General features: G+C 40.8%; 1 protein-coding gene and 1 long non-coding RNA gene across 4 annotated transcripts in view; both read right to left on the reverse strand.

Annotated features, from left to right (window-relative positions):
• Positions 1-22,015, reverse strand: part of SLC1A3 (solute carrier family 1 member 3) — an 81,770-nt gene that overhangs the window by 54,336 nt on the left and 5,419 nt on the right. For all 3 annotated transcript variants that reach the window (XM_009449275.5, XM_001146398.8, XM_009449274.4), the window contains one exon: positions 4,375-4,512. In XM_009449275.5, the coding sequence (XP_009447550.1) occupies positions 4,375-4,512 (138 nt within the window). The remainder of the gene's footprint in view (positions 1-4,374; positions 4,513-22,015) is intronic.
• Positions 3,177-4,368, reverse strand: LOC107974770 (uncharacterized). The gene is made up of 2 exons (XR_001717765.2): positions 3,917-4,368; positions 3,177-3,546 (listed from the first exon to the last, which is right to left on the reverse strand). It is a non-coding gene; the product is annotated as an uncharacterized LOC107974770 (long non-coding RNA).

Raw genomic sequence — 22,015 nt, forward strand, 5'->3', positions numbered from 1 at the left:
AGAGCGGGGGAGTCGGGTCTCAGGCTCCCAGAGCCTTTGTTAGGCAATTGTATCAATTTACAATTTCATAACATTGTTACTTATCTCCTTCACATGACAAGTAATAGGAGGTTTCCATTTTGGGTAATGATTGTAGGCTGTGGAAGAAGAGTATGTTGGTTTAAAGAAAATATTAAGTAAATGAGACTGAGATGGTACCTATGATGGAAAATTCTGGGCTAGTTGACTTTAGGATGGAGATGCTGTGTCATGAAAATCAGATTTGAAATCATGTTCTTAAAAATCAACTTGTCACTTTCTTGTTGGGAGTACAGAGAACGAGTCTTATCTGCTTTTAGTTGGAACTGGAATATTATGTGAATTAAGGGATGCAGGGAAGCTCTCTCCTCAGCACCCAACATACATCTTCTTGGGGACTGTATCTTTGTGTTCATGTATCCCCAGTGTCTGACATAGTAGGAGCGCAATAAACAGCTGTTAAAGAATGAATGAATGTTAAATGAGAAATTTCATCTACTTGATAATGCTGCCCCCAGGGTGCCCTACCATACGTCCCAGACACTGTTGCTTTTACTCTTGTGTTGACACTCCTCTCTCACCTCTTTTACTTACATCATGCCCAACTCCACGGAGATTGCATGTCAAAAGTTGTGCTCCCCACTTCCAGAAAACTGGGGTGACACCAAAGATTTCTTCTGAGGTAAGTGATTGAGGGGGAATGCACACTTAGAATGAGAAAAGAAGAAAGCACTAGTTTCTGAAAAGATTCAGAAGTGAGGAGGTAGTAGTTATGTCTACCCTGCACAACCAGATGTGACATTTAATTATTATCCAGTGAATTTAATCAGGCTAAGTCAGCCAAACCAACTCATATTTCTGGCATGAAATTTCTAGTTTGGCTGCCCATCCTGACCAAATCAATAGAAACTGGCACCAAACCCCTGTTTTATTGTGTGGTGTGTTGGCACAGACATAGTCTTCTTGTCCAAAAAATAGGTACTTGAGTACAAATCTAGCCATTAGGCTTCCTCCCAGCTTCTTTCTGGCAGCCTCTGGAATGCTAATACACACCAGGGATGTTTGGAAAGATTGGAGTTTCAAATTCAGGGAAAAGGGAACATGGCTTACAAGGGCCATAGAGCCACAACTCATAAACACGGATGTTTCAAGTAAAAAATATAACTTAGATGTCTCAGAATTTAAATGTGGCTTTAGTACAATTAAACTTATAGCATGTTTTCTAGAATCTTCCACAATAAAAAGCTTAGTCCAAGAAACACAATAATAGTTTTATGCATTTCAGTTTCTGTCTACAGACCCTGGGACAACTGAACTTAGGAGAAACAAGTCTATAAAGTATTTCCCCACTGGGAAATATTTCCTATGGGAGCATGACCTCTGAGTTCTTACTCCAGTGTTCCTTCTGGTGCAGAAAAGACCAGAATGGCTACTACACAATGCAGTTATACCCAGAAGATGGAGAGAAGAGGCTTTCCAATAGCAATTTGTTTAGTCAGCAGTAAACATGATGTTCAGTAGTGAATTCCACATTATCAGTTAAGCTTTGGCACAGGACTGCCAATGATTGGATTCTGACATTCAAACCTGAGTTCAAATATGGGTAGTCTGAGGGTTGGAATGGGCCTGCAGGTGTACTGTGTTTGCTTTGCACTGGTTTGTTTCGTGAATTGTATCAAAGAATCTGCAGGTTCTTAAAAAATTTGAGATTTCTGGATACTCTTGAAAAACAGGAAGATCTGGCCCTTGTCTCAATAGTCTCTTTGCCTGCCTTTTGCCATATTATTCTGTAGTTGGGTCCCTCTCCGTTTATCATCATACTTGTCCCTCTTAGTTCTCTTGTTGAAGAGAAATATTTCTCTGTATCCATGACTCTATCAAAATAGGAAAACAAAAAATAGCCTGAAAGGGCAGCTTCATGTACATGCATCACCCACGTGGCCACTGGAGGCATTTGAGGTTGCCTTTCCACTCTAAAGCAATGGAGCCTGCCTTTGTTTCTTCCCTAGGCAACACATTCTCCAGTAACATTTCCCAATATACACAGGGATCCTCCAGGGGTCTGTGTAATTTGTAGAAGTTCCTCCCTTCCCATTATAGCTGGGTCATACCCTCATTTGGGTTAGAATTATTGTATTCAAAAACCATAAAGGACATTCTTACTGAATCCATCATTCATTCCATTTGATCATAAATATCTAAATTACTGTGTAGTTTGGAAATTACTCACTTCAGACTAACACCTTAAAAAGATCTTTGGCGAACTAAATTCTGCCCCTCAGACTCCTTGCCTTAGCACAGTCCTGGACAAGAGCTAAAACTCTCTTAATGGTCCAATTTGGCAACACTCCCAACTTGCAATTAGGTTACAGTTTTAAAAGTTCATTTTATATTAGTTGTTTGCAGCTTATAATTCTTTTCTCTTTAACAATATTATAAATGTTAACAATTTTTCCAGGTTTTGACCAAAAATTTCTCTTTAGCCATGCAAAGGGATTGCATCATAGTATTTTTTTTTCTGAAAAATTACACAACCAAAGTTCTTATTTCTTCAATAAAATTGTTTGTTATTAGGTATTAAGAAAAATCAGGAAATTCCACTTCAAGGTGGTGATCAACTGGGACTGCTACTAAGGGGAAGTAACACTTCTCTAATTGTATCATATAAGGGCTTTTCTCTTTTAAAGAGTAACACATTGGATTTTCAGCACAGTTAAGAGAAAGCAGAGACCTCTAAACATTGGTTCCACCCTTGAAGAGAAAGTATAAAAGATCCAGAACCCCTCGGTTTGTGTACAGGAAAACTGCAGGCACTCAATCCAGATGCCCTGCCAGCAGGGATGGTGAGGAGAGACTCTGCTCTACCACAGAAAATGTCAGATGTGGGTTCTGTCTTACAAGTGCTTTCTGTGAATAATTTGTTTCCCAGAAAAATATCAGCATATGGATAATAAAATAAGCATGTGCCCTCATGTCAGCATGAATATAGCTTTTGTGGTAAGAACTGTAGCTGCTGTGATTACCCCTGGTCAGCAATGGACCATCCCAGCTTCACAAACAAGTACATCAAATCAACTCCAGGACTGTTTCATGGGCAATTCATTCTCCAGTGAAAGCATATGTACATGCAATCACTTGTTTAAGGCTCTGGACAAGTGGAAACCAGCAGAGATCTGCAAGGCATTGAGGGAAAATCTGACATAGTTCCTGTCTAAGTAATAGCCAGCCCTCCAAGGCATGTAATAGAATGTTCCTCCATGACTTTTGAGTTGTACTATGAAGTTCTCATTACACAGAGATCTTGAAGGATAGTATAAATATCCTTGAGAACTCCCTGGGATGGGAAGGATTCTCAGTGCCAGCTCACATAGAGGTAGAGTGGTATATGCCCAACAGGGGAACAGTGAGCCAAGGGTGGAAAAGAGAATAGGGTCAGTAATACCTGAGTTCTGAGCTTTACCTACAAACCCAGAAATCATCCTGCTCGGGCAGTGTCTATGGAAATTCCTTCTCCAAGTCAGAGATGTGCTGTGGGGAAAGAGAAGAGTGGGCAGGAAGGAATGTACAGTAACATTTTTCTCCAACTTCTTGGCTCCATCTGATTCACCAATCACATAGACAAATGACTCTTTCACCTTTTCCCATGCAGGAATAAATGGTTATCTCATTGTCATAGAACATAGAATCCTATCCTGCAAAGCTTCCACTTGTTAAAAATCCAAGTGTCCACTGATAAAATATTCAGATGGGAAAATCTCCCGCCCCCTCCCCCTTCTCCCACCAGCATAAAAGGTAACGGGGGTGGGAGGCAACTGGAGAAGGAAATGAAATCATGCGGGTACACCAGGAAAAGATAAGTGTTGGTGGCAGCAGAGTTGGTGAGTGTTGTGGGCATTACCTCTTGATGAGGCTTCCAAGAAGGCTCCCGCTCAAGTCCTGGTGGTTCTGAGAACAAGCATTCTTGCATCAATAGCTAATAGGCTGTCCAACCAGATGTTATCTGGGTGGGATAAGAGGGTGAGAAAACAGACCTGTTGTACGCTGTTGTCAACTACATCACTGTGGTCAGAGAAGGCTGATGGTGTGGTGTTTAGCAGGGCACCTCGTTCACTGTGAGGCGAACCAGATTACGTGGCTGTTTAAATTCGTTTCCTCTTGTGATTGGTAAAATACGAGAGTTATAATCATTCATGCATTACTAAAGCCTCCTTTCCATCATTTTGAAGGGACTTTCTTTTTTTTTCTAGAACAGAGCATGCATCCAGCAGAAACCTAAAGCACTGGCTTTTCTAAGCAATCTTTTGTAATAAACACACTTAAAAAAAAACCAAACAAACCAACAACTGCTTATGGTACCTGTGACAAGACTGGAGATGATAAGTGGTAAGACCAGCATCTGTAACATCCTCATCAGAAGTTCCCCAGGAAAGGAGAAGTACTTGACTTCCCGGTAGCTCATTCTGTATGGTCGGAGGGTAAATCCAAGGATTGTACCTGAAGGAAAAAAAAAAAAAAAGAAAAGGAAAAATTGAGTCTTTTTTGAAACAGAAGGAACAGCCCTAGCAAAATGAGTAAGTATTTGGCTGGTGGTTGTATTTATTTAAGCAGCAAATATCTGTGCTGCTTTGGGAGCAAGAGATGTATCCATCTTTGCAGTCATTATCTGTGAGGGTCTGGCTGAATCCGTGGTTCAATAGAACTTATAGAAAAAAACTCTTTCTAGTTTCAACAAGTAAAAAAATCCCTTTGTCTAACTTGAATGCAGTGGAACTCATTCTGACCTGGCTCAATACAGAGTTACAAAGATTGGGACATAATTAGGAAACAAATAAGCATTCATGAACAGGTGATATAGAAAAAAAGGCTTTATTTTAATTAAGTTCCTTTATAACAACAGATGTTAGAATTGCTAACATAACCACTTTTAAAGGATAGTGTGATTTTATTTTTTTTTCCAGTTAGAAAAACCCCTCATGTTCACATTGTTAATCCATTTTCATCATCTCCCTGTCTTCACACCACATTTTCTCCCTCTGTCTACATGGTCTTGACATTGCCTTGGTAACTGTATTGTACAGACTTGTTAGTTGCTGGCAAGAGAAGACTCCAAAATGAGCAGAGATTTTCTCCCCAAAATTTTCCCTGAAAACGTGGGAGAATATAGGAGAAAGAGAATGCAATTTTCCCCTTAATTTTCCCTCTACAACTGAAACTTTAAAATCTTTTTAGAATGAGAAATTTGCATTTAAATCAAATTATGCATGATAACTACTGAAATGTTCAGAAATTAATAAAGGTATTGGTGTCAATAAAAGTGTAAATTTACTCCCTCTCCCCTTTACCTAATTTACTTTCCTTGCCAAAGAAAATTTACTTATGCCAGTGTTGTAAATGTTTTTAAAGTTTTTGCCTTGCTATTACTACTGAAACATGTGATTCCATTTTTTAAAAAAGTCCATGTAAGTTATAGAGAAAGCAGCATGCCCAGCACTGAGTTAACTAGGAGCTAAAGGCTGGGGGTGGTGGGGTGGTGGGGAGAAGCGGGAATGATACTGGGTTGGCACAAGCTTTTCTAGAGGAGGCAAGCAGTCTTTTACGGAAACTGAACTGTCTTAACTTCTTGTGAAATGGGACACAAAGTTCATTTGAATTGTCACTGCAACTCCAATTTCAATTCTTGGGTCTTAGCAACCATAAAGTATCCATTCTTTGTCTCTAAACTGTGATATTCTAATAAGAATCTTAATCTACGTGGCTAAAAAAATCCAGCTGACCCAGCTCTCAGGGCCTTCAGGTAAATATTTATTGCTTTTTTCCAATGTAACAGTAATATGGTCAAGGAGAAAAGTTGAATTGGAAAACGCAGAAAGGGGGGCAAAATCCTGCCCATATTGGTTGTATCACTGAAATAAATAGTAAATAACTAATGCTTACTGAGCTCTTGCTATATGCTGGGTGTTACCTAGGTTAGCAGCAAATTTAATCCTTGCAACAACCCCAGGAGGAGGGTACTATTTTACCACTAACTTACTGAGGGAGAAACCTAATCACGATGAACTTAAAACTTGCTTAAAGTCAAATATACTCAAGTGGCAGAGCTAGGATTTAAAAACAGACAATTTGGACTCAGATCCCAGGTTCTTAACCCCTTTATGTGTTTCCTCTTCTCCTGTAGAGCAAAGGCAACCACTTTGTGTGTCTCTTTGCAGAATGTTCCAATACATAGTTAAACACATGGAAATCATACAGAATATACTTTTCCATATACGGTCACCATAAACATCACTTTTAGGTCTCCTGATATCAGATTCGTTCACTGTATCAGGCTTTATTTTGTCCTCACTCTATTGTTGAACATTTAGGTTGTTTGGCATTTTTCACTTTTATGAAGAATATCATGATGAATATATGAAGGCTATTTTACATCTGGGATTTTTTTTTTTTAGTGTAGTTTTAGAGAAAGGGAACTGCTACCTCAGAGGATACGACTACCTGAATCCATGTTACGAATTTGCTTTCTGCGTGGGTTGGCCGGGTAGCTTAATGCTCTATTAGTGAATGAGGCTTTATTTCCTCTACCCCCAGGAGCAGAGTATTATCATAAAAAGATTGTTAAAACAAGCAAAATTTGATAATGTGATGAGTAAATAGTATATACTTTGTTTTATTTTGTATTTACTTAACATCTAATGATGTTGACTAATTTTCCTAATTGTATTTTCTCCAAGCATCTATTCAATCCTAATCGTTTAAGAGTCTAGGTACATACGTGTGTGTGTGTGTATATGTTGGGTAGATCATTTTTATATAATAAAGATAATTACCCTTTGCCTATGTATAAAATACTTGCTATAACTGTTTTTCTGGTTTGTTTGCCTTACATTATATTAAACATGTACAGGTGTTTTGCATTTTTATAACAATGTCTGCACACCTTTTTTATTAGGTGATTTCTTCTTGAGTTTATACATTTTAATTTCCCTCCCCCCTCACAAGTTTGATAGATCTTAAATTCATGTTTCTTTCTTTGTTTACTTGTTTTGTTTTAAAATATTTAACTTTCAATCTTCCTGGAACTCAATCTGGTGTAAGGCATTTAATTGTGATTTACAGTGTGCATTATTTAACACAGCAGCCTCCATAACTTATAGGAATTAATAAAAGACTTTGGTTATATCTGTCTTTTTCCTGCTTGCTCACATAAAAGCCAAGTCACACAAAGATAAGTGCTTTATCACATATAAATAAACAAACAAACATTTTGCTTTACTTCCAATCAAATTAATTTTACTGGAATTGATGATGTGTTTTTCTGATCTTCATTTAAATGGATTTAAACACTTGACATTCAATTATAACAAAACATGTGCATGGTAAACACAAGCGGCTCATTTTGGTCATCTGGAATTTGAACGTCAAGCTGTCAGGAGTTTTAGATATTCTGCAAACAACAGTTGAAGACCAGACTTGGTTTTACAAATTCATATCCAAGTTGGCTGTTTGTTATTAGAAATACACTTACTTACATACAGTAATATTTCCAAGGGTAGGCAGGATCCTATCTAGTCCATAAAATTTATCTTATTTATAAGTAATTGATAGAATAGCTGTTCTGCTAATGATATAGGTTCTAGAAGCAAAAGTCAAACAAGGGCTGATGAAGGAAGCGATTATTCTAAATACTAGGTGCACTTGATCTCATCTTCCAGAGTCTTATCTGAGCCTACACTAACTCTACTCCCATTGATACAACAACACTGGTTGTGTATACAGCCTCTTCCTCTCCTTGGGTGTTCTACTACCTTCTCTCCTCTTCCCCACTCAAGCCCTGCACTTACTCAGTGCAACCAATTTTTATTTAGGTGTTAGGAGGGAAAGTAAGCCAGCTCCATGAATGAATTCTGGGTAATGTGTGAATGACACAGTCTCTTACCTGCCAAACAGATATCTAACAGAACAATGCAAGACAGTAAGGGAAGCAAAGTCTCAAGAGGTGGTGATATTTTGTGTGTGTCTCTCCTTATAGTCAACAAGCTGGTCTTGCTGGGAAGTGCAGTCCTACTCTAGGATGTGTCTCTATTTCTTTACATTCCTTAAGACAACACCTACATTGTCTAAAAGTTCTTCTCTATAGTAGGAGGACATCATTTCTCTAAAGTAGGACATCTCTTCTCTATAGAGAGGAGACATCATTTATTTATAAGGGATAGTTTTAGGTCAAAAGTTTTGAAGAGAGGTGTTGTTTAGAGTGATAGTAGATTCAGACACATTTTGAATCATTTTTATCCCTGACTATGCTTTGGTTGGTTTACTATTTCTGGGTTTACCAGGTGAGCTATTTCTAGTCTTGAAAAAGATGAGATTACACTGGGAAAGGGGAAAATTTATTGAGCCCTTACTATGTGTTAATGGTGGTGTTTAACACTCATCACAACTTTATGAGGTAGATATTATTGTATCTATTTTATTTTCTTTTTATTTTTTTGAGACAGAGTCTTACTCCGTCACCCAAGCTGGAGTGCAGTGGCACAATCTCGGCTCACTGCAACCTCCGCCTCCTGGTTCAAGCAATTCTCATGCCTCAGCCTCCTGAGTAGCTGTGATTACAGGCATGAACCAACAGGCCCAGCTAATTTTTGTATTTTTAGTAGAGATGGGGTTCTGCCATGTTGGCCAGGCTGGTCTCAAACTCCTGATGTCACGTGATCCGCCTGCCTCGGCTTCCCGAAGTGCTAGGATTACAGGCGTGAGCCACTGTACCAGGCCTTGTGTCTATTTTAAAGATTAATAAACTGATGCTCAGAAGTCAGTTAACTTGCTCAGGCTTATAGATCTCATAAGTGGTTGAGTGGAGGGATTCTACACAAAGCCCAGTGTTCTTTCCGTTACTCTTTTAATGCCTCTCAAACACAAACATGCTCTTCTAGCCTAGGCCTGAGTATAGGTCTCAAAAGAGCCTGGTTCCTGGGTCTTTAGCATCTTGAACTCCTACATGGTGAACGCCCTGGAGGAATAACCTTGGATCTCCTACACATGTCCTGTAAGCACCAGCACATCTTGGAACCCTTTACAGGTCTTCTTACTTGCTGAAGATCTCAAAGGTGGTATAGCCACTTTCAAAAATGGCTATACCAAATCCTTTTTCATGATTTAATAAAACTTATATAAAGCTTATTAATTAAAATAGTCTGCCTTTCCCTCCACTGCACACATTTTCAGTCACTAGAAACCATCGGTAGTAACGTGAAAAGGACATTTAATTAAGAATTTAATGAAGACGTGTGTCAACGTTTGCGTCCTTAACAGCAACAGCTCCTAGTCATTGACCACGTGGCAGATACCAAGTCCTCACAAGCACATTGCCTCACACATTGTATCGAGGCCAGGACTATTATTGTTATCCACATCTCACAGATGAGGAATCAGAGTCATTGAGAGGGCAGGTAAATTGCCAAAACCACACAGCTGGCAGGCTGGCGCCACAGTAGGCTTAAAGAGGGGTTACGTGCTCACCTAAGTCCATGGAGTGGCTGAGGTGGACCTGATACCCACACTGTCCAGCTCCAGGGTCCAGACTCACCCACTCTACTGTCCTCGCAGCCTCTCAACAACCATGGTACTGACTGAAGGAGTCTAAATGGGTACACAATATTTTGCCTACTTTTTCATCTATTTTGAATGACATTAACTAAATCTAGAGCTTAAGCGGAGGAAAAGTTTTGTTGATTTTACTTAATGAAGTCAACAGCTAGCTTTTCTCAACTCACTGCTGAATGAATCAACAAAAGTCATTTTTCATCAGCTTTCTGCTCCTACAAGCCACGTTAGAGCTGAAGCCAGAGGTAGGGTCGGCCAGCTATCAGCATCAAATCAAGAGGAAATGCGGTGAATACGAAGGCTGCTTATCTTGGTAGGCAGTTCTGGTTTCCTATTACATTCTAGCCCAGCAATGAAAAAAGCCTTCATGGAAACACAGCCTGATACACAGACTTCTCAGAGCCCTCTTTCCTCTGTCTTTCCGACCAAGGAGACGTAGCATGACCAGTCTTTCTTTTTCTTTTTCTTTTTTTTTTTTTTGAGACGGTGTCTTGCTCTGTCGCCCAGGCTGGAGTGCAGTGGCGCAATCTCGGCTCACTGCAACCTCTGCCTCTGGGTTCAAGCGATTCTCCTGCCTCAGCCTCACAAGTAGCTGGGATTACAGGCATGCGCCACCATGCATGGCTTTTTTTTTTTTTTTTTTTTGTATTTTTAGTAGAGACGGTATTTCACAGTGTTGGTCACGGTAGTCTCAATCTTCTGACCTCGTGATCCACCCACCTCAGCCTCCCAAAGTTTTGGGATTACAGGCGTGAACCACCTCACCCGGCCACAACCAGTCTTTCTCTGTGGTAAAGCAGCTCACCCTTTGCAAAACTGAGCTTCATTAGTGGTCACTTATTTGAAACACATTGATTGATAGTCCCAAAGCTGACAAAAAGCTTTATGGCCACCAGATCCTCAGTGCAAAAGAACGAATCCTTTATTATAGATTACTCTGCAAAAATAGCAATGAAAATCAAAATAACTTCCTAGCAGAATTTGTTAGAGCTGAAACAAATTTTGCAAAGTTTGCATCTAGGTGATGTTATACAGTATATGGATGTCATGAGCAATATTCAGATCATGCACCCTTGGTTATCAATATTAGTTAAGATTTCTGTTTTACTCCAGTGTTAGTATTTTAACAAGATTTCTAGAATCTAGAAAATATATTGACTAGAATGTTTAAAGTGATCAAAATAACTGTGCTGGATGAATGCTATAAACAAAGTTGCATTTTTGCTTAAATAGTTTCTCTTTGCTAATGTAGAAAGTTCAAGAAAGGAGTCCTTCAGGGGTTCCTTGTTTTCCTAACAACAAACACTTCTTTTTTTTTTTTTTTTTTTTTTTTTTTGAGATGGAGTCTCCCTCTGTAGCCCAGGCTGCAGTGCAGTGGCGCGATCTCGGCTCACTGCAAGCTCCGCCTCCCAGGTTCACACCATTCTCCTGCCTCAGCCTCCCGAGTAGCTGGGACTACATGCGCCTGCCACCACACCCGGCTAATTTTTTGTATTTTTTTTTAGTGATGGGGTTTCACAGTGTTAGACAAGATGGTCTCGATCTCCTGACCTCGTGATCTGCCCACCTCGGCCTCCCAAAGTGTTGGGATTACAGGCGTGAGCCAATGCGCCCGGCCAACAACAAATACTTCTTTGGAAAATTAAATATCGTCTCATTTTCTAAACTAAGACACAACGTGCACACTGGAGCCTCAGAAAGAAGATATCATAGGTTTACTCTTTAAGGCCAAACACACACAATAAGTTAAAAGCTAAAGACCAACTTTAAGAATTTGGTCCACATTTAATATGATAAAACTATTGAAAATATTAAGATGCCAGAAAATATTTAAGAGTAAAAGAATGAGGCATGATTTGAAGTAAACTTCAGACCAAATCATACTACTTAACTTTTGGTAAATGTTGGAGTTTGAAATAGTAAAATTTTACTAAAGTACCTCCTCTATCTGTGAACTTTGTCATGAACAATTTGGCAGACCAAAGTCTTCTAAGAGTTATTACTACGCCAAATCTTCCAGAAAACGAGGTAGTGCCCCAAAGGAGCTCAGATGTCAGAAGGAAATCTCAAAGCAATAGAGACAATGATCTTGACAGAAAGACCTCGCATTCTGAGGCCAACCACGAGAAAACTAAGTGCCTGACCAAGATGAGCCAGCCAGCTGTTTGAGCATTAGTGCTACAGGAATGCCAGGAGGCATTCATACCCATTGCCCAGAAAAACCTCAGCCTGCATATCTAGCCAGAAAGGGGACCAGGATGTCCATTTTCGTGGCTCAAGGAAAATCACAGTGTTGATAGCACACCACTCACTGGTTTTACGTGACACAAATGCTGCCATTTCACAGTTAGGATATTTCCATTTAGGTAGCAAAACCAAAACCAAACTAGCACTAATTTGTCTCAAGGTTACAAGAATTTGCCGTATAATTGTAATATAATCACAGGAGTGTCATCCCATCACCTCTGCCATATTCTGTTGGTTAGAAGTCACAAGTCCCACCCACACTTGACAATTGAGCTATACATGGCAGTTAGAGGTCAATCTAACATGCAGAGGTCTCTGGGCCTCCTTACCAGGCTGCTTCTATCTTCATAGAGAAGATGCTCTACAAATGTTTAAGGAATTAATGATGTCGAGATTCTAGTCCTAGCCCTTAACTCCCCGTGTGATCCTGGATAACTCTATTGCCTTCTGTGCTTCAAATTTTTTTTCTAATTTGTAAATGAAGAAGGCTCCAAGATTAAAAAGTCACCCTCCTTATTGGCTGGACTATTGCAGTAGTCTTCTAACTGGTTTCTCTGCCTCTACTTCACCTCTCTCCAGCCTATTCCCAAAAGAACACTGAGACCTAGGTCAGGATCTCTCTCCCCTACTCCCTCCACTGACTCCTCCTCTCATGTAGTCAAAGCCCAAGACCATGCAATCAATGGGTGCTCCTGGCAAGCCCCCCTAGATCCACCTTGCCTCAGAACCCATCTCCTACTCTGCTCCCTCTCACCTGTTTCCACACTTGCCTCCTTGTCATTTCTCCATCATCTTAGACAAGATCCCCCTTTATGGTCCTTGCACTGGCTCTTCCTTCTGCCTAAAACATCATTCCCACATATCCACAACACTTACCTCCTTTAAGATTTAGTTCGGCCAGGCGTGGTGGCTCATGCCTGTAACTCCAGCACTTTGGGAGGCCGAGGCGGGTGGATCACCTGAGGTCAGGAGTTGGAGACCTGCCAGGCCAAGATGGTGAAACCCCCTCTCTACTAAAAATACAAAAATTAGCCAGGTGTGGTGGTGCACGCCTGTTGTCCCAGCTACTCAGGAGGCTGAGGCAGGAGAATCGCTTGAACCTGGGAGGTGGAGGTTGTAGTGAGCCGAGATTGCACCACTGCACTCCAGCCTAGGTGACAGAGAGAGACCCTGCCTAAAAAAAAAAAAAGACCTAGCTCAAATGTCACTTTCTGAATGAGGTCTACCTTGAACTTTCTTATCCCTTAGCTGGTTTTATTTAATAGTTCCTGTCACCTTCCAAAATACAATGTAATTTTCTATTTATTATGCTTGTTGTTTATTATTTTCTCTGACTGCTAAATGTAAGCTCCACAAGGTTAGAACTTTTTTTGTTTTTTTTGGACAGTTTTGTTCGCTGACCTATATCAAGCCCCTCAAACAGTTCCTGGCACACAGTAGGTGCTTAATATATTGTTGAACGAATGAACAAACATGTCTTATTTTCTTTCAGATGAGCAGGATCCAACAGTGCCTGGGCCCCAGCTGGTGCTGAGCACATTTTCTGAATGCAGGAATCTCTCTGTTCTGTGCTCCCCAGTAAATCTGATTCCCTACTGCAATCCCTGAACATAGTAGCCTACCCTAAGGAATGTCCCCTCTGTACAAAACTGTGTGATTTTGCTCTCATGGTCTGTGGGACTGGATCTTGACTGAATTATGATTTCTCATAGGCTAGCTTTCTAAATTCACAAATGAGGAATGATAGCTATGGATCCCGAATTTGCTCCTAAGGTAGGTTTTTTTGAGTAGAAGGGAGAGCAAGTGTGATGCTGTAGAAAGACAGTTCTGGGCCTGATCCTGTCAGTAACTTAGGGTAGGCGATGCTTTATCTAAATGATTTAATCTTCACATCAAACCTGTAGCATTTAATATCAGTATCTCATTAATGAAAAGATTGAGGCCTAGAAAGAATAAGCCACTTGCCCAAGGCACATTGCAGTAAGTGATATGAGAGGATGGGATGGCAAACTTAGGTCTGCCTGTTTCCGTATCTTCAAATCACACCATCTCTTCAGGCCTCTTTTTTCTTTTTTTAAAAAATCTGCAAAATGAGAGAGATCAGTTGGAATGGGTGGTGTCTAAGATCCTCCTGAACTTTAAGTTCTGAGTTTAAAAGAACCATGTTCATCAAAAGCATTATAAATCTTAGCTGCTTTATACTAATTCATCTTGTTTCTGTTAATGAATTCTAAACTCCTTGATAATGCATATGAGAGCATTTAATGAGTCAAAAAATGTTTTAGCAATTTAGCCATTACAATTATTATGGCAGGCATGCAATAATTATATGAGAAATCAAATAAAAATTTCTATTTCAGGAATTGGCCCAATTTGGAGAAATCATAAGCCTGTCTCACACTTATGATTTTTATGTTTGCTTACAAACTATAGTTTGATGAAGCTGTTGGACATAAATTTCCACTCGCTTATTTTCATTATTTTTAGAGCTAGGGTCTTACTCTGTTGCCCAGGCTGGTCTCGAACTCCTGGCCTCAAGTGATCCTCCCGCCTCAGCCTTCTGAGTAGCAAGGACTACAGGTGCGCACCACAATGCCTGGCTAATTTTAGAAATTTTTTTAGAGACAGGGTCTCACTATGTTGCCCAGGCTGGTCTCAAACTCCTGGTCTCAAGGGATCCTCCTGCCTTAACCCCCTGAGTTGCTGGTATTACAGCAGTGAGTCACTGTGCCAGGCTGTATTAGCTTATTTTTACTAAGAAAGCAAAGCCATAATGGTGAATCTACCTGGGTAAGAGTTCTGCTGGTCCCTGGTCTTTTGTTTCTGTCAAACTTTCAGGCGTTTCCTGGTGAGAAGCTACTCAGTGTTGGAGGCAACCTCTTAACCCTCCCCCACTCCTCTGTTTCCACATCCTTGGGAGATTTGGGCCTTGGCCTGGCTCATTCTTTTGTCCTTTGGTATTTCCTGTTGAAGGTGGGAAATACCTGCCCCAGCCTTGTTCCACCAGGGGTGCCCAGATGAGCGAGCCCTGGGTGACTGATGACCAAGTAGAGTGGAGACACGGACTTATGTGCACACGGTGTGTGACTCTTAGAGACAACTGCATCAGAAGAACCTTGGAGTTTTAAGAAAGGCCTGGTGCTTTCTTCCAAAAACTGCACCAAAAAAGGCTATGTGAAGTGGTAATTTAATTTACAAATAATCCTACAGGTATTCTAAATGTCCAATCCATTGTTATTTTTAAAAATCTTCTATTCCAGAAATAGCAATTAAAAGCAGGACTTGTTGCCTTCCTTTCTGGAAAAAGGAAATTATTATGAGCAAGTAGAAACTGGGAATGAAATATGTTTAAAATTTCCCAAGTTCCCCTGGTGCCTTTTGTGTGTTATATGCTGGTGCACAGCAAGGGTGTTCCCATTTCCATCTATTCCCTTTTCTGTTCTTTCAGAGCCTCTGTTCTACTAACTGATATGTCTCTGTGCAGTATGAAGAGTAAAGTTTGCTCTAGTTTCCTGATTTTATGTTCTGCTCTAGAGCCCAGCCGAGACCCATCTGTGCTCAGACTGTTAGCACCAGTATTCTGGGGAATTATTTGTGGACAGGTTGCATCCCCTAAGACTGTAACTAAAGCAGCCAGGGCTGGCCTGGGAGCGGGGTGATCCTAGCTTCTATAGACTTATTTCTGGCGGTCTCTTATTTCTAAGTGCCCTTGACACATCGCTCAATGTTTCACTTTCTAAACTTCTGTTAAATTGGTGGTAGGGGGTGAAGGCTTAGAGGGAGGGATAAAAACTGAAACCCTGGTTCATCTCTTTTACAGTTTATTGTGAAGATGATAGATGGTAAGAGATGTGAAAGGGCTTCAAAAGTTGAATGTAACATACAAATTAAAGCTTTGGGTGTTGTATATGGATTAAATTTGGGCTTTAGAAGCAGGGAGATACCTGCATCTACCTGATTCTATCCTGAAATTGCAGTTTTCCAATGCACTGATTTCCTTAGTTTCCTCAGTCTGTCTGCGCAACCCGCACAAACTGCAAAGTCCACTCATGCTTTCCTTTGGCAGAGGCAGTACAGTACCGAGGCTAACTCTTTTTTAAATCTCACAATTTGGGAGAGCAAATGACTACAAATTCTATGGGGTACAAATTAGCAATACTTATCAACATTATGAATGAGTATACCTTTAGACCCAGCAATTTCACTTCTAGGTATATCCAGATACATGGGTGAAAGATCATTCATTACAACGTTTTTAAATAAAAATGTCTAAAGACTGGAAACAACCGAAGTGTCCATCAATTGGTAATTGCTTAAATAAGTTATAGTATGCCCATACAATGTAGCCCTAAGAATGAGGGGCCTTTCTACGTGCTAAGGAATAATATCCCAGGTATATTGTAAAGTGAAAAAAGCAAGGTGAAAAGTGGGCTATGTATACTATGCTATTATTTGTATACAAAGAGTCAAAAAAGGAATAAATACATATTTATTTTTATAGTCATAACATTTCCCCAAAGGCATACGAGAAATGAATAACAAGATAAATGGGAACCCTGGGGGACAGGGGTCAATGAGATACTTTCTTTTTATAAGCTTTTCTATTTTTCTATTTTGGACTATGTAAATTTATTTACTACATAAGTAAAATAAAATAGGCCAAAAAAAAAAAAAAAAAAAAGCCCACAACCTTTTCTCCCTCTTTCTTTTTTAATCTTATTGGATTCTTTTCTGCAATATTTTTGCTGGATGCCTGCATCTTTCTAAAATGTCGCTTTGAGTCTGGGTTGATTTCTCCTCAATCCTGCTTTAATTTGCTTTAACGAGGAGTTTACTTAGTTTAGGCCGTAGAGAGGAAAGTCACTAATTGTGTTCAGATTTATAGTGAGTAGATCACTTTCTGACCAAACCGCTTTCTTTTTTTTTGGAGACAAGGAAGCGAATCTGAAAAAACTTTGAACTCAATCATTATAGGCTCATGTGCTACTTCAACCAATTAGCCCTTGGAGTTACAAGTATGAGAAAACTGAAACCGCTCTGCAAAGATGACAAGCTCCTCGTCACCCATCGTCTCGTGGAAAGCATTGCAAAGTCAGAACTTACAAGGCCCTGAAAAGTTTGTTGAATCTCAGGTTTGCTTACAAACTACTTCATTTGCCCTAAAAGAGCAAATCTAAGAAAACAAAAATAAATAAATAACTAAATAAAAGCATGACTACTTTTTTCACAGGGAGTTTCTCCATAGACTCATAATTTCCTTCTTGATGTTTCTCTTCACATTCATCAAGTAGCTGAAGATACCAGCAAGCTTCTAGACAAGCACAAGAAACCCGGGCTTTTGTTTTATTTGCTTGAAAGATGATATTTCAAGTAATGCGATGTGTATAAAAGAAGGGACCATCTTTGCAGGGTATATTTTTCTCCCTACTCTCATTAGGGATAAACGAGCCTCATCATACAAGGTTCTGAATAAGAAGTCTCTCACTAACAGCCGGCTGTCTTCTCTGTGTGAAGCAGCAGCAGTTTGTAGCCTGGAAACATTGTTGGAGAACTGGAGAAGTCTGAGGACAAGAAGAATGGAGTTGCCCTCTCTGGAGACAGAAACCCCGTCTTGAAATTCAAACCTTGGTTGTGCCTTTCAATTTGCTGCGCCTAAATTTACCCGCCAATCTTTGATAAGTTATACAAAGGGAAAAAGGGAGCGCCCTCCCTTAACTTATCCAGGGTATATCTTCCTTTATCTAAACCTTTTTGGGCCTTTTATCTTTCTCTTTTTGGTTTCAAACTCTCTTGAGCACATCTCTTGATAGGGCATAGTGATGTGAATATTCTTGGCCTAGGGAATAAGCTCTAGGCAAACTTGATAGCACTGAAGCTTGACATAAAACTCATCTTTTTTTTTTAGACGGAGTCTCGATCTGTCACCTAGGCTGGAGTGCAGTAGCACGATCTCAGTTCACTGCAACCTCCTCCTTCCGGATTCAAGCAATTCTCTGCCTCAGCCTCCCGAGTAGCTGGGATTAGAGGCAGCCGCCACCGCGCCTGGCTAATTTTTGTATTTTTAGTAGAGACCGGGTTTCACCATCTTGGCCAGGCTGGTCTTGAACTCCTGACGTAGTAATCCACCCGCCTCGGCCTCCCAAAGTGCTGGGATTACAGGCGTGAGCCACTGCACGCAGACAAAATTCATCATTTTTATACTCAGTGAGTATAGTCGCTAAACTCTGTGCACTGAAGTGCTCTGTGTGTTTTCTCAGCTCCCAGCAATGATGCAGCTCACCTAGCTGCCAGCAAATACTTGATGAATGATAGTATCCTAGTGTTCCATAAATATCAAGTACCTGGAATGTACAGCTTGGAAAAGACAGTGCTCAGACTCTGGTTGCCTCCTCTAAACAGGTTAGGCTCTTCACAATCTTATTTATTCCACAGCAAAAACAAAAGCCCGTGGTTTTCTTCCCCTAATTTATGAGAGACAGGCAGAGACTGAAGGGCAGAAGGGGCTTCTGCAAAGTGTGCCCTCACTGTGTTCTCAAACACTGGCTAGGAAACACTGATTATCAGACCCAGAGCCAGGGGCCCTCAAGAGGTCAAAGGGAGAGAAGGGGGCTATTTGTTAGACTGGAGAGACCAGCCAGAATGGGTTATCTAGGAAAAAGATTCTAGCAATGGTACAGTGTCATGCCCTGGAAACAAAACAAAGCAAAACAAAATAAAACAAAGCAAAACACCTCTGTTTATTATTCTATATATTCAGATATTTTAGAGGAAGATAAACTAGACTTAAAATGATAGAATTTTGGAGTTGGAAGCAGACATTAGTCCAAACTTACTTTGCTGATGAGAAAATGAGACCCAGAGATTTGTCTTACATCATAAAAATCGAGTTAGTTGATGGAGCCGGGCCTGTACCCAGGATCTTTAGACTCTCAATGCTTTCTTAGCTGCGTCCCAGACATTTGCAGATACAAATCAGAAGGAGGGTGGCCTGGTCATAGCTTACGTGCTACAGAGAGTGCAACAGAAAGTGCTTTGTAAACTGTACCACCACAAAAATGAAAGGTATTATTACTGAAGGTTAATTGTTCTGAACACACTTGCTTATTTGATTACCTACTTGAAAGAGAAATTTGAAATTGCCTGCTCTGTTTCCTCAATATCTGAATTGACAAGAAGAAAAAGAGCAAAATAGAATCCAGAGATACACTTAGAACAACATTAAGACTTCTACCCACTGCTTCAAAACAACCTTTCCCAACTCTCTTGGAAACCAGCCACATTTCTCTCAGGGTTCCAGCCAGCCCCTACTCTGACCAGAGTGGCAGTTAATGGGCAGTAGGCACCAAAGGGCTGGAGGAAAGAAGAAACCAGGGAGGTGGTGAACACTCAGATTGGCCCTGAGAGGTATGAACAAAAAATTCACTATTGAGTGTATTACAACACTTATTAAAACATTTCTTAGCACCTCCCTGTTTTCCTGAGAGAGCCGTCTACTGTCAGGCGCCCCCTCCACTAAGTAGTCTACTGTGATAATGGCTGCCTGGGGATTACTTTCTGGTTCTGCTCAGGAGGCCAGATCGGTAAGGGACAGATAATGATGGTATCACTTACTCTGAGGCTTTCATTTCTGCATCTAAAAGCCCGTTACAACTATTAAGGCTCTTCCTACAACTCTCTTGGCTCTCTTCTCTAGCTAAGGAAATAGAAGCCACTTCTAAACCAAAACCAGGTGAGTATCTTCTGCCCCCCAGCCTCCCCAAATGCCAGGGTCTTATAGCTCTCTGGAAGATCAGCATCATCAAATCAGTGCATATGACAGCTTGAAGCCATATCAGAGATGTAAATAAAAGATGTGGGGTTTACAATGTCTATGGACACTTTACCTGGCAAGCACTTAGGGAAATCATTTAAGGTGATATGGCTTGTGCATAGCAGAACTGGGATATAAATCTTGGCAGACAGTTTTTATAATTATTCTGTTTTATACATGAAGAAACAGAGGCTCGGTTCCAGAACTGGACATCAACCTAGGCTGTCTGACTCCAGAGCACATAGCTCTGATCTCCACTATACCTTACTGGGCTACACCGTCACAGTAGGAGGCAGCTCCTGGAGTGCTTTTGGAGAAGGTGGGAGAGGGCTGGGAGGCATGTGTGCTGTGGCTACATGTGTTATCACTAGCCCTGACAATTTTTCTGTATTTTTTTTTCCCAGGGGAGAAGATAAAGCACAGAGAAATCAGACCCTAGTTCTTATAACCTAACCCAGTGTGGCTTCTCCAGAGAAAAACTGCAAATCCATAGCTTCCTCCTCCTCCTCTCCCAGCCTCTGCTGAGTGAAAGCACAGCTGAGCTCTGGTAACACCAGGGGACTCAGGATCCCCCTACCCCCAGCTTCTTGAAGCTCCTCTCTCCCTGCTCATTTCCAAGAAGTGTTGAAGAAACCGTAAGGCTGAACCCAGTTATCTGTCCATCATTGTTTGGATTGCTGTTGTTCAATCAGTGTGAAAATGCCCCGCTATCAGGGGTTCAGGAAGTTGAGAGGTGTGGGCGCCCGACTGTGCCTGCTCCACGAACTCAAGCAGTTGGCTATTGTGGTCCCACTACCAGGTCAGTTCAGTCCAGCAGCTGATAGCAAACCACATTGATTAACCTGCTTGGCTGACCTAACTGGCTTGGTCAGTTACGTCCAGGCACAGAACACCACTACAGCATTTCTGAAAGATTAGTGCTTTTAAGTATGAAGGAGAGGGCCCTAGAGTTATGGAAACTGTTCTGAGAATAGACTCACTTACAGAGTAGACTCATTTATGCAGTAGGATAGCCCGATTCACTGATCCTTATTCACTTGAAATCCAAAGACAGAACTGTCTTCGTTCAGTTTGGAGGTTGTAGGAATACCTTCTAAATCTTGATTTGCAGCAAGCTTCTTCCATTGTATATCCACCTCGGTGGCATCCCGCCCCACAAACTCAACAGGTCCAAACTGAACTTATCCTCGTGCACCCCCAAGGCCCCAGTCTTTCTCCTGTATCCTACCTTCAAATGTGGCATCATCAGCCACTCTGCCACCTAAGCCAGAAAGCGGGCCATTGGTCTGCAGTCCACCTTCTCTCATTGAATCAATTGCCAAGTCTCACCAGTGGGCTTTCAGTTCGACCTCTCTTTTCCATCTCTTCCGTTGCTACCTCAGGCAGACCCTCAGCAAATTGCTGGAGTAAAGCCAGAATGGGTGTTATAGCACCCAGAACAGTGTGGTGAATGAGCACCTAGAGCCGGAATGGTGGATTTGAATCCCACTCAGTATTCATCAGCTGTGTGATAAGGATTTGGGTTTCAGTTTTTTCATCTGTACAATGAGAGTAATAAAATTACCTCCCTCTCTGGGTTGTTGTGAGAATTAAATAAAGTTAATATACTTAAACACAATAGTGCTTTCCATACATTGTGAGTGTTAGCTATTACTATTATTATTATTATTATTATTATTATTTTCTTATTTGGAGACAGGGTCTCGCTCTGTCATCCAGGCTGGAGTGCAATGGCATGAACATGGCTCACTGCAGCCTCAACCTCCTGGGCTTAAGTGATCCTCCTCCCACTTCAGCCCCCCAAGTAGCTGGGACTACAGACATGTACCACTACACTCGGATACTTTTTAAAAAAATGTTTTTGGAGAGATGAGAACTTACTATGTTACCCAGATTGATCTTGAACTCCTGGCTCAAGTGATCCTCCCTCCACTGAATTTTAGTGCAATTTAAATTCATTGCCAGAGTATTAGAGAACAGAGGGAAATGCTTTATAAAAATTTAGCCAGGATGATTTCTTTCCGAGAAGTCACCGATTTCTTTCAAATCCATATAAAGGACAACTCAAATGTAAACTCTGTGAGTGTGTGTGTGTGTGTGTGTGTGTGAGATCAATATCAGAGAAAGGAGAACTCAAATGTAAACTGTGCAAGAAGAACTGTGCAAGGAGACCATCAAAAAAGGAGAACTCAAATGTAAACTCTGTGTGTGTGCGTGCGTCTGTGTGTGCGCGCGCGCCAAGACCAACATCAGAGAAAGCTGCTAGTTTACTGTGTTTGTGAATGCCTTCAGGTAAAACTACCACTCAATTCTATGCATTCCTATTTATAAATATCCCCCAAC

Source organism: Pan troglodytes, chromosome 4, assembly GCF_028858775.2.
Source record: "Pan troglodytes isolate AG18354 chromosome 4, NHGRI_mPanTro3-v2.0_pri, whole genome shotgun sequence".
NCBI lineage: Eukaryota > Metazoa > Chordata > Mammalia > Primates > Hominidae > Pan > Pan troglodytes.